This window comes from Pimephales promelas, chromosome 8 (genome assembly GCF_988280905.1).
Source record: "Pimephales promelas chromosome 8, fPimPro1.hap1.1, whole genome shotgun sequence".
Classification (NCBI taxonomy): Eukaryota; Metazoa; Chordata; class Actinopteri; order Cypriniformes; family Leuciscidae; genus Pimephales; species Pimephales promelas.
In genome coordinates this window covers 10,855,211-10,874,462 of record NC_142776.1, presented here as the reverse complement: position 1 = coordinate 10,874,462, position 19,252 = coordinate 10,855,211, and the positions used below count along the sequence as shown (strand labels likewise).

Below are 19,252 nucleotides of genomic sequence, written 5' to 3'. Positions count from 1 at the left end.
TCGCTGTTTTGAATGAGACGACCCGGTACTGTGAACGGGGAGCGTTTTTTTGAACATCTGTGACGCGCGAGCAGCGCCGTGTGACAAAGCGGGCATATGCTGGACACGAGCGCGAGTTCGCGGGCGAATTTAATAACGCGGAGCGTTGTTAACTAATTCCATATATAAGGCGATCCGGATTATAAGGCACACTGTCGTTTTTTGAGAAGATTAAAGGCTTTTAAGTGCACCTTATAGTGCGGAAAATACGGGAAAAGGATCAGCACGAACTCTATGGCAAAACCGAAGTCCCGCGGGACACGAGGGTAGATTGTCCCGTGCAGGGCTGACCGAACGGTCCGGGATTTTACCGTGTACCGTTGCATCCCTAATATATATATTACATGAAATGGATGTATATATATTATACATCCCTAATATACATACTGTATACATCCAGGGCTCAACGCTCCCTTTCCACCACATCCTGGAGATGCTTTTTTTGGTTGAGATCTGGTGACTGTGGGGGCCATTTTAGTACAGCAAACTCATTGTCATGTTCAAGAAACCAATTTGAAATGATTCGAGCTTTGTGACATGGTGCATTATCCTACTGGGGGCGGTCATGGTGGTCATAAAGGGATGGACATGGTCAGAAACATCCCCCACACCATTACACCACCACCACCAGCCTGCACAGTGGTAACAAGGCACGATGGATCCATGTTCTCATTCTGTTTACGCCAAATTCTGACTCTACCATCTGAATGTCTCAACAGAAATCGAGACTCGTCAAACCAGGGAACATTTTTCCAGTCTTCAACTGAGCTCTTGCAAATTGTAGCCTCTTTTTCCTATTTGTAGTGAAGATGAGTGAGACCCGGTGGGGTCTTCTCCTGTTGTGCGTGTTGTGGCTTCACAAATGCTTAGCTGCATACCTCGGTTGTAACGAGTGGTTATATCAGTCAAAGTTGCTCTTCTATCAGCTTGAATCAGTCGGCCCATTACCCGCTGACCTCTAGCATCAACAAAGCATTTTCGCCTACAGGACTGCTGCATACTGGATGTTTTTCCCTTTTCACACCATTCTTTGTAAACCCTAGAAATGGTTGTGCTTGAAAATCCCAGTAACTGAGCAGATGAAATACTCAGACCGATCCGTCTGGCACCAACAACCATGCCACGCTTAAAATTGCTTAAATCACCTTTCTCTACCATTCTGACATTCAGTTTGGAGATCAGGAGATTGTCTTGATCCGGACCACAACTGCCATGTGATTGGTTGATTAGATAATTAATGAGAAAGTGAACAGGTGTTCCTAATAATCCTTTAGGTAGGTGAGTGTGTGTGTGTGTGTGTGTGTGTGTCTGTATATATATGTTGCATTTGGGATTTGAGCTGTGATATGATAAATGTTTATTGCTTAGAAATCAAGGAAAAATGATAACCCGTGTGGTCACGTTTTACCTAGACTTGAATCTTTTTTTTGTTGTTTTTTTTTTCAGTTGTGATCTTCTTATTCTACCTTAAATTCAACATTTTTTGGAACACAATCAACATGAATATTAACAAAATATTACTAATAATATATATATATATATTTTAATAACTCTTATGATAAAAATAGACATAATAATATACATATTATTAGAATATTATATTTGAAAAAGTATGGTTAAAAAGACGTATAATTAAGTGTATTAAAAACGTAATTAAATATGTTTTTAATACAATACAAATATAATGTAATGCATTTTTAATACACTTAATTGTACGTCTTTTTCACCTGGTATATTATTATTATTATTATTTTTATATTGAACATTAATTTTTTTATAGTACAACACAAATAATTTAAAATTGAATTTATAATTCATCATTTTATTTCATTTTTATTTTAAATTTAATTATACTTCTTATTTTCTTAATAATAGTTGTTATTATAATATCTATTATTATGAAAGACATATCTATGGTTGTATAAAATGTAATATTTTTTTTAAATGATACTGTTACAATTACATTTTTGTTGTAAATATTTATTTTGTTTCTTTTGTTTTTTAAATCAATACATTATTAGCTAACTTTGTAATTTCTGAAATGCATAACTTGGACACCGTCACCTCTGATAACAGATCACTCTAAATTGTAATGTCGACATGCATTTTCTGTGAAGCTGCTTTGAAACAATATACTTGTCAAAAGGGCTTCACAAATAAATGAGAATTTAATTGAATTGGTGGAAAATTGAATAAAGACTTCAATAATAAGTTTCAATAATCATATCAAGTCTCATCACAATTTTGATTATACTTTAATTAATTGTGCAACACTAGATGCTGCAGAAGTTAATAGATGTATGTTCAGATCCTGCAGACTTCTACGGACGCCATTCTTTGTGAGACTGCCTATTGGTCCTTTAATCAAACTTAGTTTAATTTATAATATCCTTTTGACCCGTGACATCTTCAAATCCTCTCAGAAAGAGACTCATGGAGAGACGAACACTTCAGACAAGCATCCGTGGAGCGGCTGATCACGATCCCTCCATCAGATCAGTGACTGCGTCTGCTGCTGTGGCATTTCTCATCTAATTGGCCGCTACGCTCAGGCAATGAGTGTTTCAGCAACACTACGAAAGCGGCCCGGGCACGTCCCCTCACAGATGATAACGCAGCCGAGCAGTTTGCGCTCAGAGGCACGGGGCAGAGCTTCGTTTGGGAATTGGATGTTAATTGATTTGATAATTCCCTGTGGTCTTTCCTCTTACATGCTCGCGTCTCTCTCGATCTTCCTCCTCGCCTCTCACTAGCCACTGCAGGCTGCTGGGCGTTAGACCTGCTCTCCAATTAGCGTGTGCTTCCCGAGTCTACCTGCCCCGTATTAACACCTCTTCAGTGACCTCTTTTGGTCCAGGAATGTGATTTTTATAGATTTTACCAGAAATCCCTCACTTACGACGCAGCATCAATCTCCGGGATGAACTTTTATGTGCTGGCTCTCAGCTGCACATCGTCGCCGGATGTTGATGAGGGACGTCAACTTGTAATCTCTCTGGCAGATGTCTGAGTGTATTAGATTTATGGTCGAGCTGTTCCTTGAAGGTATGGCAGTAATTGTTAGTGAGTTACTCACACACAAATGAGTCCTGAACTGAAATCGAATTGCTTTTGATGCTTTGGATTTTCTCTCTCTCTCAAAAAAACCCCCCAAAGTTTCCAAAAGGGGGTTTTCACAGTGATAGGAAAACCTTTTTGGATTATCCAAAACATTTGTTGGTGAATTTTTTAAATACTTGCCCAGTTGGCTTTTCATAAAATGTTGTTTTAAATTATTGGAAAGAAAACATATAACCCAAATAACCTTAACTGTTAATTTATTGAAGTTTATTTATTTGCTTCTGTAGATTTCAAATACAACGCATATCCCTGAAGTTCTCTGCAGTTCCCAGAAAATCTCCACTTGAGTGGCACGTACATACACCAAACCTTACAGTTTTAAATATTCGCGCTATAGAAATTCTATGTACAATTATATTCTTTATATTCTATAGAGTTTTACAAAGGAGTTTGTTAATGTATCATTTGCCTGATTTTAGACATTTTATTCATTTAAATCTTTTTCTGGATGTCGACCGCATTTTCTGATTTATACTGTATAACCTTTGAGTCTACAAAATGAAACTAGAAATTTCAACTGGGCTTTATCCAAGGTTCAAATCTGTGCATATTTAATTAGTTAATTCATAATTTGCATATTTAATCATAACATTTCAGAAAACAAAATTTTGCAATTCTTAAAGTGGTCATAATGCCCGCCTAAAAGCATAAGTAAGGAAAGAAAATGAGACTTCAGTGAATTGTTGTCTTGTCGACTTGTTTGTGGAGGACGCTGTGTGTTTGGATGCTACTGATTTGTTAGGAATCAGTGGTTAATATTTATTTATAATGCTGTTCCTAAGCAGTAGGGCTGGGTAATAAATATCGATTTCTCGATATTAATCGATTCTCATTTTTACGAACCGATATCGATTCTTAAATCTCAAGAATCGATTAGTCATCCTGTTTCATTTGAATGAATAGAACATTGTACCACGGCTGCACGCATCCCAAAAAAATTGCAAGAATCTTTGTCCTTTGTTACTATTGACATGAATCAAAGTCTCAATTTTCAAATTACGTCCATTTTCTTTAGAAATAAAAAAAAACATAAATAACGTTTTGGCGCTGTGGCGTGAGATCGCTCTGGTGCAGCTCTTCCGGCTTAATAATACCAGTCACAGCGCGAAATAAGCATGAATGAGCATCTGAAAGTGTGTTAAAAGATAGAGTACAACTTTTCCAAATCCGTATCATGTCACATTGATTCGCTCAATCAGCGTTTCAACCGTGGAAAGACGTCAGTTAAACTGCTTGTAATCAATGTCATCTATCGTCATATTTACCTCAGAAAACCCACATAAACTCGTTGGTCAGCTAGAAAAAATAACTCTAGAAAGGGGCATTTTGCTAAATATATACACCATATTACATATGCATTATAATCTTAATGTTATTAATAATTAAAATCTAAAATATTTAATGCATATTTGAATAAATCTGGCAAGTTTTTATACAAAACAGTTAATTATTACCTTCATATTAGGCTAATGAAGCATAATAGGCTACAACTAGACTCCCACAACATTAGTTAGGAGATTTGATTTCCTTGAGAAAATTTGCCATTTATTGTAACTGATATCTAAAATAATCAATATTAAATCGAATCGAATCGGAATCGAATTGCAAGCTTGTGAATCGAAATCGAATCGAATTGTGAAATTTGTGTCAATACCCAGCCCTACTAAGCAGTACAACCCGCTAAGTACAGGATCGCTTATTGAACTTGGGAGAGTACATGGTTGGCTTTCTACAACAGACTATTCACCACTGTGAAATGTTCTGCAAAAGCCGTGCTTGAAAAGTTGGTTCTAATCTATCGGCCTGATCATCCGCATTTTCAGAATCTGACTCGGGTTCAAACTGATACGTTAATACCGTTGACATTATTAACTGTTTGTAATTGTTTAAAGCCTTGGAAGATGAACGCTTCAGGTGTTTGGCCAATCGGAGCACTTTTTGGAAGGAGAGGCTTTGTAGGACCTGTCTGAAACATGCTGATTACTACAATGTACAGTAAATGAAAAAGCATGTTAACATATTCGGTTACACCCAATAAACAAAATACTCAACTTTTAGAATAGCTTCGTTTGACCCCTTTAATGTAATCAATAAACTGGGGAAGTATAATGATATCTATGAGTTTTGTTTTTGTGTTCTTGTCTGAAAACAGGGGTGTCCATTCCTTCTCCTGGAAGGCCACTGTCTTGTAAAGTTTAGCTCCACCCCGATTAAACACACCTGAACCAGCTATTCAAGGTCCTACTAGGTATTCTAGAAACTTTCAGGCAAGTTGGAGCTAAATGAGCAGGACAGTGGCCCTCCAGGAGCAGATTTGGACAGCCCTGCCTTAAAAGAAATCTGAATCTATGAAGAACCTTTTGTGCTTTGGAAATGTCCCATGGATATTGAAGGTTCTTTACTGTATTTAACCATAGATGCAAAGAGCAACGAAAAGGCTTGGTTGATTTCCGTGTTTAACATTTGACACTTAATTCTTCCTCTTAATTACAGAATTGCACAAAAACAAAGTCACAAAACTGGTGTGAACTCATTCAGTAGTGGTATTTTTTTACTGTGTGTGTGTGTGCACTGCTTAAGGTAGTTTTATTCTCTCTTAGACCTTGTCACAGTTTATTTGCCATTCACTGTGATCTCATTACGAAGGTTATTGTCCTGACTCCTGAGCTGAAGGTTACGCTCTCAACATGGCTCTCAGCTACAATAAAACCTTTGTAAAAACGCCTTCATTAGAACATGCTCCTCATTAAAACACGCAGACGGCTTGGTGGAGCGTAATGAGGCTGGGGTGGGCTCGCACTCTCCAGCAATTAGACGGCTAAAGAGGAGCGTTTTCAGCGCCGTCTCCCCGTGGAGGGCTTCAAACTGGCCTCTCTGAGCCCTCAGAGTGGGTGTGGTGAGGTCAGACGTGTCACCTGAATTTGCCATGACAGCTCTCGCATCTGCCAATCACAGCCTCCTTTGACCCTCTGCCTTGTTATTAATACGACTGTTTGTCCAATCACCACAGAGATCCTGGTTGTTTTGACATCTATTATATATTATGACTATATTATGGGGTTTGTTTTGACTTGTAGGCATTTTTTAATGGCTTTTAGTGTTTTTTATTTCTTTCTTTATTTTTTTAAATGGCTCATTTAAATTTGTCAGAGGTCACGCTGAACAGCAATTATTAAGCTGAAACTGTTGAAACTTGGCAAGGTTTTTGGATTGTCTGTAAAAAAAATAGTTTTATTTGATAGTTGTTTATGGCTTGATTCAGAAACTAATGTTACTCTAATGATCGCCAGCTTTGTTTACTGACCCTGTGCAGCCCGGAGTCTGTCGACATCTGTTCCACGTTCTTAATTAGCCGATTACCGTGCACACACACACACACACGCATCTTTGTTAACTGTTCGGAAAGGCATTTTGACACAAGCTTTAATACAAATTAATTTTCAGAAGTAGCTCTAGATTGATGCAGTAACACTTATGTCTTTCTCATTCTCATGCCAATGTACCTATAGGTCTATCTGCGGTGTTAAAGGAGAACTCCGGTGCAAAATGAAAAAGAAATCGCTAGTTTATACCACTAACAAGGCTCAAAATAGCCCCACACTAACACAGTAACATAATGAGGGTCCGTACATGCAAAACAAAGCATTGAGAACTTTGTAAGTGTACAGGCCGTTTAATAAGTACATACTTTATAAAGACAGTTCACTTCGCGTATACAGACAGGAGCCATCTTGGAAACCACGAACGTCATGCTGAGTGAGCTGAACTGTATGAAGTTCAGCGAACTTCTGAACCGTATGAACGGCGTTTGGGGATCGACTTATCGAGACTGTTTTCTAAGATGGCTCCTGTCTGTATACACGAAGTGAACTGTCTTCATAAAGTATCTTCTTATTAAACAGTTTGTACACTTACAAAGTTCTCAAAGCTTCATTTTGCATGTATGGACCCTCATTATGTTACTGTGTGAGTGTGGGGCTATTTTGAGCCTTGTTAGTGGTATAAACTAGCGATTTCTTTTTACTTAGTCAATGCCCCCAGAACTAGCATTATACGCTAAACGGTTTTTAGAGATAAAACTCTTTACATTCGACTATCATGAAAACAAATTTTAGAGAACGATTGACTAGGTACCGATGTTTTATTAGACCAAAGGTTCATTTTGCACAGGAGTTCTCCTTTAAATTCTATTGCATAGGGTTGAGAATCATTAACAATTTAAAAAATAATAATAATTCAGATTCATGATTTCAGTTGTGTATAATTATTATTGTGTGGTAAAAATATTTGAAAAACATATTTGAATAAATTTCGAACAGTTCTTGCAAAAAATGTTTAAACACAGATGTTTAAATGACTTCAAGGTGACCTATTATGCAAAATTCACTTTTATATGGAGTTTGAACATAAATGCGTGTCTGCAGTATTTGTACACAACCACCCTATAATGGTAAAAATCCACCCATTCCTCTTTTTTTATTCTCATAAATCATAAGCAGTCTCTCAGAACAATGTGACATCACATTGTACAGGCCCCACCCATGACAGCTGACAGACTCTTCCCTATTTATATACCCGCCCTTAGTGAACTGTACACAGTCCGCCATGTTTATCCTCACCTGAGCATTTAACAGCAGCATTCAAGTAAGAAAGTTATTTGCATAAAAAAGCGAGTAAGTTTTGAAATTAAGACCAGTGGGTGGTTTTCTGTTTTTCTTTTGTTGTTTGATTCATATTAACAGCATACATAGCAGAAAGCGCTATATGTTACGCTGCTTTCACTTTAATACACAGATCTAATACAGTTGTAGCTATAGCTACTATTATTGACTTTAAGTTCCATCACAGTTGTTTGCCAACAGTGCCTGATTCATTGAATATCTGCTTGCCATCCCAGCTGATGTGTTCCCAATGCTCAAGATTAAACAACATTTTGACCTTTTTCCATGTTTGGTGGTGCAGTGAAACTTTTCACACGTTACGTTTTACTGTGCATTGCTCTCTTAAAATTTCCTTTTAAGAAATACAATGGCACTGAAACGTCTCTCCTCATCATAAAGGGAAATTAGTATCATGGTTGTAATTGCATGTTCTGGTGCGTAGATGAGCACTGAGCTGTGCATGTTTGACGAAGTTCTGCCCCCTCGGAGCAGGGGTGCTTTGTAAGGAGTTAAATTGGATGGTTAATTCGGGTGTTATTTACCCTGTAATTCATTAGCTTGGCCCTGCCATTGGCAGCGGGCAGGCTGTAATTTCACGCTTCGCAATAAAAGATGTCTCATAATCTGCTTCATTTAGCACCGAAAGAATTTAATGAAATTAACTGCGGCCCTAATTAAGACGGTGAATATTAAAGACCTGCTATCAAGCCTTTAACGAGTGTGACATGATCCGCCTTCTGTGGGATTGGAAAAATATCATTTCCCAAGGAAAGGTTGTCGCTGCTCCGAGCCATTTTGGCCAAGATGGCATTTTTGTCATGCACACTAACCTCCCGCAAATTAGATTTTTTTTTTTCTTCTTCTTCTTTTCCCTGTATAATTTTAGCTTGAAAATAATTTAACCAAATACATAAACATCAATCTTTGCTCTCTGTTTAGATTTGGCTAATCTCTTGTTGCCAGTATCCACTGGCTTCGATTGGTTTAAGCTTTCAGGGGAGTGTTTTACCCACTCATTAAGCTCCTTGATGACCTTGACGTGTTATTGTTTAAAGCTGAGAGCTGCAATGAACCTCACAATACCGACTTTACTGTCTGTTCATCAAACTTGGACTCCTGAGTGTTTAAGATGGACAGGAGTGTAGTTACTGTATGAAGACATTGATTTAAGAAGAATAACTCTTTCCTTGACGTCGTTTATTTTCATTATCAGACAAGAAATTCGATCAAAACTATATGTATAAGTCTCAGAATAATTTTTCTACTCAATGTATTGTCTATACAGAATAGACAGATTCCAACCTATTTTGGCGGTGTACAAGTTACTTGCTTTAACACCAGCCTAGAAAACAATCTTTCAAATAATGCATGTGTCTGGTTCCTAGAAATATATATAATGTATTGTATTCATTTTGGTTTCATATGAATTTGGAAAAATTTTTAACCATTTCTCAATGAATGTTCATAAATGTCACCTGGTGTAACCGGTAATAATTTTAAGGTTGGAACTATTTATTTATTTTACAAATATCATGTCTTGCTCTTAAATTGTGTTTTGCCGTATTACATTTTACAGTACAATCACAATTTTTTTGTCATAGACATATTTGGATATTTTAAGAGGCTTGACACAATTACATAGGTCTTCAGGCGTCATCTATATCCCTGAACGCTAGTTGCACCACATGACTTGTCAAATGTTATTTATTATAATTCAAAGTCGTCATTTCTGTTTTATGGCTGTAAAGCAAAATAAAACCTGCTTGGGAATCACTGTGTTAGAGAAAATGGGGAATTCTATACTAATGAGTATTTAATGAAGTATTTCTCATTGCTAGCCTGATTCAGGTGTGTTTGTCAGCGAGAGAGAATGTGCCTGTCGTTAAATGATAAATGTCTTTTGGGGGGGGTGTCCTCTCACTGCCTGCACTGGCCAGATCAGATGGCCGCAGCGATATAAGATCTCCAGCTTTCACGTCGTGTCACTCACGTGGCCCCACTTCCCTCACACACACACACACACACGCGCGTACACATTCAGTCACAGTGACAGGGCCGGAGGCGAGCCAGTGTTGGGATGACACACTTAATTTAGCGCCCTTCTCTCTGGAGCGCCCAAGAACAATAAGGCCAGTGTGGGCAAACACCCAAGCCTTTTGTTAAGCGGCTGTCCGAAGCGGACTCGTAGGAGACGGATCCTGTCCACCATACTGACTCTGTCCACACCCATGCCACTGTCCGCATTCATCTCCCGGTTAACCTCTCCTTTTGTTAGCAAAGAATGGGAGAAATGAGAAGAGCTGAAAGAAGAGGATAACACACTGATAAGAGCACATCGGCTTCTTTTAATGGAAGAGTGCACAGATTAGAGGCTTTTGTTTGTTCGTGAGGTTTATTTGTAATGGACGCTCACCCTGTTCCGGTTGTTTTCCTTCCGGGAATAGAATCGGAATATACATTTTCTGACTTTGCATTGACAAAGACCACTTACTGATGTACTATTTAAGCTTTCTTTTTGAAGATCTATGACCACCAACTTATCTATGTATGTATCTATCTGTCTGTCTAATTCCATCCATCCATCCATCCATCCACCCATCCATCCATATTTTGTCTTTGAAAATATTCGAGCTAATTCGTTTTCTGATCTTCAGTTTGATGAATAGATCTTTAAGTCTATAGACCATTTTGCGAGATGTAACCAACACTGGTCCAGAAGCACTTCCTGTTTCAGTTTTTTAACACTACATAAAAGCTGGGATAAAATACAACCAACAGAACTTATAAAACTGAATCGAAAAGTTAAACAAACATCTTTAAGATGTTTTCTAAAGAAAACAGTTACAAAGTGAAACAGGAAGTGTTTCTGGACCAGTGTTGTTTACATCTTGTAAAATGGTCTATACTGTTTTCAGTTAATGTGTGGAGAAAACTTCTCTACACATTATTTGTAGATTTTTTTGTATTATTATTTTGTTACAAAATTCAAATTCTTGCCAAACACATGGACTGTATTACATATTCAGTATATTTTTTTCTTAAACTGTCTTCATTATTTAATGTATGTTAGAATATGTTTTTCACAAAGATATATATATATATATATATATATATATATTTTTTTTTTTTTTAGCCACCATTTAGTTGTTTATATTTTAACAACGAATTTGAGTTGACAGTTGCTGCAGTTGCTGGCTTGTAGTAAGTAGGAAATGCCTGCGTGAGATTTATTTTTTTGGCCCCCGTTTTGCAACATTACAAGACCTTGCAGGTTGTCAACCAGGGGAGGGTAAAATAGGTGCAAAGCAGGTTGTCACCGGCCCGAGCCTTAAATAATGAACGATTACTCCCATCAGAAACGCGACGTGGTGTTCAATTAGCCTCTCCTGCTGAATGATCGGCTGTCACCTTTCCCGATGGATGTGCAAAATTAATACACCTAGATCCGAACCAGGCTACCTGCTCAACACAACATGCCTGGAGAGACCACACATACAGCGTCATTAAAAGATCATCTTGTTTCTCTCTCAATCTGTCCCTTCCTTTCTTTCTCTCCCTCTTTTCCCCTCTTTTATTCTTGCTCTTTTTTTCCCTAAGCCTCACACACACACACACACACACACACGCACACACACACCTCAGACTTAGTTAATGAAGTAATGGATATTCACCCTATGTGACAGATGGTCCGCTAGCGGCAGCACCCTTGTTATAACTCGTCAACTTGTGTTTACCACTCAGCAGGAGAGCCTGTTTTTATTGTACCCAGGAAGCGCTGTTCTCTTGTCTTGAACACTGGGTTTAGGGTGTACAGAGATGTGGACTGACCTAAGGGAACATCCTCCCACATGTATAGCTCCATCACCCAGGGTCCGACTGATCTCAGAACAGACACTGGCCTCATTACCTTAAATCCAGATGATCTTACAACAAACGTACATGTGTCACCCAAGGCCAGGCTGATCTCAGAACAGTTCCGCAACATAAAATTTTAAATTTTATGCACTGCTGCTTTACAATCATTATAATGCCTTAAGTTAGTTTTTTTGTTTTTAATTTAGGCTTCTATTTAGGAAATTTCTATTTCTAGTCAGTGTCAAGTGTAAACAAGGTGCCAAACCAAATGTTACTCTTTTGCCAATTGCAGTGTCAAGATTATATATTCTTAATACAATGCTTAAAGGTGTGTCCCAATTTAAATACGTGTGCACTATTCTGTGTCATTTTGTCGTATAAATAGTGTGTGTTCACATTGAAAATTCCAAAAAGAGAAAGAAAAAACACTTTAGATACCCGTGTGATGCACTTGATTTACTGTCACAGCTTTCCTTATGTAGTGAAGGGGGAGGAGCATCAGACTCCAATGCTGGATGACAAATGACATTATAAAATGCATACACGACGTGGTTGAGTACATAGTGCATAGTATAGTGCGTCATTTGGGACACAGCCAATGGTGGACGAAGTACACACATCAAGTACTTGAGTGAAAGTTACAGATACCCTAAAAAAAACATCACTCCAGTACTGGGTACCAATATTAGGTAATGGTTTTCAATTTTACTTAAGCAAAAGAATGTACTAGACAAACAGATAAAAGATAAAGATAAAATAGGTTACAGCTCAGTCTGACATTTAAGAATGATTGTGTATTTTCAAGCAGCCAGCACTAGTCAATATGGAAGATTGTTCAGACACTTTTAATAATACAATTATTATTACTGACTTATTACCAAAATTGTCATACACTGATAGCTAACCTACTAATAATTGCTGAAAAGTCTGCAAACAAGTCTAAATAACAATATATACCATATTATATAGAAATGAGAAAAAAATAATGTGTGTTGACAAGTATGTTCATTCTAGTATTATATACTGTAATTTGAAACTCCATTGTATTTAGTTTTTTACGTAAACATGCTTTGAGAAGGTGATGCACAAATATGGACATGTCCACATTCAGGCATTTCATACTATGGGCTTAAACAGCTCACCCTTTTACAGCAGATATAGTTCACAAACCACTGACAATCGTGACCTAAATACGATTTAATTTACAATAATAAATCCTAAAATGCAGCATTAGTAACTTACTTTTCATGCCATCAGTTCGCACTCAAGCTTCGAGGATCTTTCATTTTTCACTCATTTTGAGTCAGGCCTCTGAGTAGACCATTTAAATCAGTCAGTTGTTGGTGAGACGATTCCTTCAGTTCAAAATAACGTTAATGAATTAATGTTTTTTATTACCTTGTAAAAAGTACAACATTATGCTTTAGAATGTAGTGAAGTAAAAGTTTCCCAAAATAAAAATTCCCCAATCCCCGAGTTTGCTAGCCTGGGTTTCCCCATTCTGCCTTGCTGCAGCGTGATTTTTATTCACGATGCTAGGCAGTCTGGATACCATGAACCAAATTTTCCCCTGAAATAGGGAACCAATCACAGAACGGGAAGGGAGCACAGGCGCATTTGATAGGCATTCGTAGCACCCAATAATACAGCTCTGGGCATTCGTAAACCACGCCTCAAATACGAGAAATTGAACATGTGGTTTCCAGACCACATTTCATTCTCAATGATACGTGGTCTGGCGTTAGCCAGGCTACGAGTTTGCAGTTGATTGTAATAAAGGGGCGGGGTTTATGATTACAAAATGATTAGAGAAGTCCGGTATACATCACCAGAGAGAAGCCTCCCAGACAGCAAACTGACATTGAATCAACGTGGAAACGACGTCTCTCATGACATCGAAACAACGTTGATTTTGCTCATCGAATTAACATTGAACCAACGTCAGACACAGCATTTTTCAAAGCTAAATGAAAATCGAAAATTTGTTTGCTTTCATAACGTTGAAACAACTTTGATTTCAAGTTGATTTTCCGTTAGTTTTGAAAGAATGACGCGTCTGACGTTGGTTCAACGTTAATTTGATGAGCAAAACAATGTCAGATCAATGTTGTTTCTGGGCTGTCTATCTGGGCTGTCATTGACGCTCTAATTCAAAATTACAAGGTCAAGAAAAAAATGTATAAATAAAAGTACGCAAAGATGAATTGTTAACAATAAGATCAACAACGTTCATTTAGGGAATTTTTTTAAAGCAAAATGATTAAAATCTTTTAAAATAAATAATTTTTGTAATTTCTTTTAAGAATTAATTATTATTTCATTCTCTGCTAAAAAGTAAAAATCAATCAGATCAATCAAAATACTCAATGTACTTTGAAAATTGACAAAGTGAAGTTTATTATTTACAGGTTTTCCGCTTTGGAAACTAAATTTGTTATACACACTTTACTGTCAGTCCTCTCAGTAAATCCTGTTTTTTTTTTTTTTTTAAGACTGTGTTTGGATACCAATTACCACATAATTAGGCCAGTTTAACGGTGTGTGACAGTTGGGGTTCGTGGCATGTTTTTTTTTTTTAATGAAAATTCAGGCTGTGGAGTGACTGAAAGAAAAACAAGCAGAAGTGAAATAGGCAGAGAGTGACAGAAACTTGTCGGCTCTGATGTCGCACGCTCCGTGGCAGCCAGAGCAAGAAATCTATTATTATCCGTCCTGTCTGCACGTTAATGTTTAACAAGTCCAGCGAAGTGACACGCCGCCGCTGCAGCGTAATTGCTAATCAACGGACAGTTTTATTCCCTTCTTGCCTAATGAATTTGGCTGAAATGAGGTGTGGGCGTCCGGACCCTTAAACGGGCAGTCAGCCGCCACTGATGTGCGTAGGAGAGGAAGGTTAGTGCTCGTGTCATAGTGCTAATGTGCTCGCTAACACTCCAAGGGGAATGTAGCTCACGGTGCACTTTTTTTTTTCCTCTCTCTCTCGCTCTCGCTCTCCTCAAAGTGTGCAAATAAACTGTCCTTCCACTTACAATATAACAGAGTGTGTGGGGATTTTTTTGTGTCAGTGGGAGATTTTTTTCTATAAACCACAGACCGTTTTAGCCCTCTCTTGCAACTCATAAACTATTTTTTCAGGCAAACCTGTTTTATTGTATGAAAAAAATAAGTGAATACTTCAACAAGTGTTTATTTTCGGTAATGAAGGTTTAACTGTGCATCTCTGTCTGTTTTTTTGTCTATCAGGGCATGTTGTTGAAAAGAAGCGGCAAGTCACTGAACAAAGAGTGGAAGAAGAAATATGTCACGCTTTGTGACAACGGAGTCCTCACGTATCATCCCAGTCTGCATGTAAGTGCCCACACACACACACACACGCGGCCTGTACACGTGTATTGTATTTGCTTTTCTCCTCATCCTATTGGTCCTTTCCTGTTAATATTGTTCTCTGTTCGCCCATCAATGCAACATCCTGTTTTTTTTATGTCCTTTTCACTGACGTTTAACGGATTATCGTGTCCGCTTCAGTAAGCTTGGTGTCTGATGACACGGTCTCGTCCTTAATTACTGCCTCTTCTGTTTGCACACGGCTGATGCTGTTGATGTGTAATATAACGCTGTAATGGCTTGTCATAATCACCAGCTTTGACGACCTGTTTGCCCACACACCAATGGAAATGGTCGTCTTTTATTGGTTGTTTTCATCTCTGGGGTTTTTTTTTGGGACTCCAATCAGACCTCATTGTTAGCATTAACCAATCCCAGAGTGATTCTACTAATCGCAGATGCAAATGGAAAAAACTGTATCGAATGGATGGATGAAAAGACATGGATAGCATTTAGTCATAGGTCAATTCTTGTACAATTTAAGATAGAAAGATTTTTGTAAGCTGTCGCATATTATAGAATAATTATCCTTGGTCAGCTATAGGATTGTGTTTCAGGACCCAGATTTAACACTGCGATGATCCGAGTCGCAACCCGACGCAGTATCAAACTTGTTTATTGTACAAAAGTAAACACAAATGTCCTTAAAATGTTTTCAGAAACTTTTAAATACATTTTAATGGTTTCATGCTCCCTGCGATGGTTTTCTTTTTTGTCATCAAAGATGCTTTCCATCATTTTGAGAGGAAAAAAAATATGCATCTGGACAAAATAATAAAATAACATGTTAGGTCTATAATATTTTATCAGATCGCAAGAGCACAGTCTGTTATTTCTCATATTATGAAAGCTCAAAAAAAAAATGAAATGAATGCTATATGATGAACTTTTTTCTGGTAAATAACCTTTTAATGTAAACTAGGTTTGTTCATTGTTAAAAGTTGTCACAATTTGTGTCAAACAGTTTTGGATAGATCAACTAAATCTACCTTTTTCTCATCACTATATTTTTCTTCTGTCATTCAAACCCTTAAAGGGCATATTGCAGGTTAGAGGACCCAACGAGTCAATGCATAGAAAAACAATGTAGGAACTAGATTTTCTTTAAAATATACGTATAAACACGCCACAGAAGCTTCTGCAGTCGTTTTTGTGAGAAAATTTTACTTCCGCGTCTGAAAATGGGCGTGGCGGGCGTGACGCAATGAGCGGGAGAGCGGTCGATTCACACAACAGGAAAACAATGGATCGCATGACATTTCAGACGCTGAGGAAATACACGTATGACGGATCAAGCCATAAAGTTATGAGCCTGCTATGCTAAAGAGATCAGGGACAGGCCAGGATAATGTCAGACAGAATGGTCAGAGAAAAATTGACCTGTGATGTGAGGAGAACCAGTGGAGAACAGGACAGGTGCCTTTTAGGTGAGAGACGTGCTTATAGTATACACGTTCGCTTACATACACTGTGCTCACAATACTGTACAGATTCTATAACAGGCCAGCAGACATTAGTATGTTTAGGGTAGATTTATATACTATTAAATGTATAAAAACTTTACTTGAGTATATTTCTATACTAAAAGCATAGGCTATACTCGGGTAAATTTTTAATACATATTTTTCACCTTGGTTATAACATAAACAGAACATTAAAGGTTTGAGTATTTAAACAACCAATTTTGTTTTTCAATTACAAGTTTTATTTAGGGCATGACATGACTAGTTACCTATATAACACTATTTGATGCCATTGGTAGTATACCACGATCAATATTCTTGCTTCGGCATACCATGTTGAACTCCATCATATCGCCGGGATGCTAATCATTTGATCTGAAGTGAACGCTACACACGACCGCGTTTCCCGAGCCGATGCAGAGGAGAAATCCCGTCTCTTCACCTGCTCAACCCGCACCAGGAACGAAAGATAGGCTATATAGCACAGTCACTTTTATTGTAATGGAAACTTGTGGACTCGATCTTGAAGTCCTGACAGGCTGGAGTTTTTGCAATCTCCACAAACACAATAATTTACCATGACGATGATAAATTAAAATGCAAAAACTAACGATAGCACACTGACTGACGAGCGCTCTCACTGAACACCAGCCTGCTCTCACTGAGCCGAGGCTGCGGCTCCCTGATATGACGTCAAATGACGCGATGTTGAAAAAAAAAGCCGTTTTTACTAGCAGTCCAAGAAACGCTCACTTTATCTTCTAAATTAGTGTCCTTATGTTGTTTTAAAACATTTTAAATCCTGCATTAACTTTTCATATGGTATTTTCATACAAGGTTATCTATAAATTTCGATTTTTTTTTTTTACCTGCAATATGCTCTTTAAGAACAGACTGGGTTAAATGTACTCCTAATGCACTGATACAGATTTTAGACCTGTTACTTTTCTTTAAAAAAAAAAAAATCGTATTCCCCTTCTTTATTTCAATTATCTCAGATACTGAGCCCCTGGATTTTAGCTGAGTGCAAAGTGGCCACACTTTTAAAGAAAAAAGAAAAGAAAAAATATAGTTTGTCAAATTCACTAAACATATTTAAAACTCGCATGTATTAAATCTCTAATTAATATCCTCATCAGGGTGAATTAGAGGAAGTGTGCGTCATCATATACCGTCCCCCTCCTCCGTTTGACTGTGAACAGGTTCCTCTCATCAGCAGGTGTCTGCTACACAGGCATCAATTAGAGTGTTTGCGGAGGCTAATAGGATGAAACTCAATCAGGGCTCTTAATTGCTCAACTATGTGAAAAAGAAATCACATTAATGCAGCTGATTAAGTGGATGGCAATAGATGCAACCTAATTAGTGAGGGGAAAAATACCTCATCCATGTTCACATCCATTATAAGCACAACTTTTTTTTTTTGGCACATAACTATTGCACTGTTTTGTTAAACGTTACGCGATGCTTTAGCGCAGTACGGTTTGATAGATGAATCTATGCAGAGCATCAATTTTAAATGCACATCTGCCCCTGAAGTAGCCAGATGATGGTCTTTTCACCAACCGTTAACATTCGAGCACTCCAACTCTAAACGAAATCCCTCAAGTGGGTTGCCCGTCCTTTATTTTAAATCGAGAGTTACATATGGACCAGTCCCCAGAGTGTATGTCCTAGATGAAACACAATAACATACGTTCTTCAATAGAGCAGCTACGTGGAGTGTTTGGCCTTAATGAGCTGGGGCAAGGCTTTGAGAGGGAGCGTGTACCACCCGGAACTGCCATACATCAGCTGAGTGCCAATCAAATAACACAAAGACCTGAAGACTCTCTGTGTATGTGTGCTGTACTGAGCAATTTACGGCAAGAGCATAACATGTCCATCCCTCACTAGAGGCCAACAAAAGGGCAATTCAAAGCCAAGAGCTCTCAACACGGTTTAACAAGCCACAGGAGAGCCCTTCAGGATTGGCGGGCCAACAGCTTGCGGCTGGTAATTGCATCCCTATTAGCATTGAGTAACTTTCATCATCAACGCAAGCAAAGCCGCGCGCAAATCCAGACAACGCAGTTAGAATCCAAACACATGCTGCGATGGCAATGCTGTGATCTGTGGAAAAGGAAAAGGAAGATTTTACATGTGCTCTAAAAAGCATTAGCTGATTTTCTGCATACCAAAGTAAAGTGCATTTCTTCACCATGAATTTCAAACATGTCGATATTGATTTCTTCACCTCCAGAGGGTGGGAAGGATTAACTGTGCTGGACAAAATAAATTTAGTAGACACTTTTCATCCAAAGTGTCCAATGCTTTTGGAGTAATCTTTTTGTCATTTTTACCTTTAGGATTATATGCAGAATGTTCATGGGAAGGAGATCGACCTGCTTCGGACTACGGTGAAGGTTCCAGGGAAGAGGCCCCCCAGGGCCATCTCCACATGTGCGGCCCCCGGTCCCAAAACCAATGGGTTGACCAAGGACATGAGCAACCTGCAGCTTGGGCAGGCACCAGGTAACGTGATCATGCTCTTTTTGTTTTTTGTTTTGTTTTTTGCTTTGCTTTGCTTTTTGTTTTTATTTTGCTTTCCGCTTTGCTTAGTTTTATGATATATGTATGTCTATGGATGGATGGATGGATGGATGGATGGATAAAACAAAATGAGATAATATAATTTTTTTCTATTTAATATAGTGTATATATATATATATATATATATATATATATATA

General features: G+C 38.0%; 1 protein-coding gene across 2 annotated transcripts in view; it reads left to right on the top strand.

The window, feature by feature from the left end:
• agap1 (ArfGAP with GTPase domain, ankyrin repeat and PH domain 1) overlaps positions 1-19,252 on the top strand; it is a 163,641-nt gene that overhangs the window by 84,631 nt on the left and 59,758 nt on the right. For both annotated transcript variants that reach the window (XM_089133927.1, XM_089133926.1), the window contains 2 exons: positions 14,919-15,023; positions 18,871-19,036. In XM_089133927.1, coding sequence (XP_088990053.1) covers positions 14,919-15,023; positions 18,871-19,036 — 271 coding nt within the window. The remainder of the gene's footprint in view (positions 1-14,918; positions 15,024-18,870; positions 19,037-19,252) is intronic.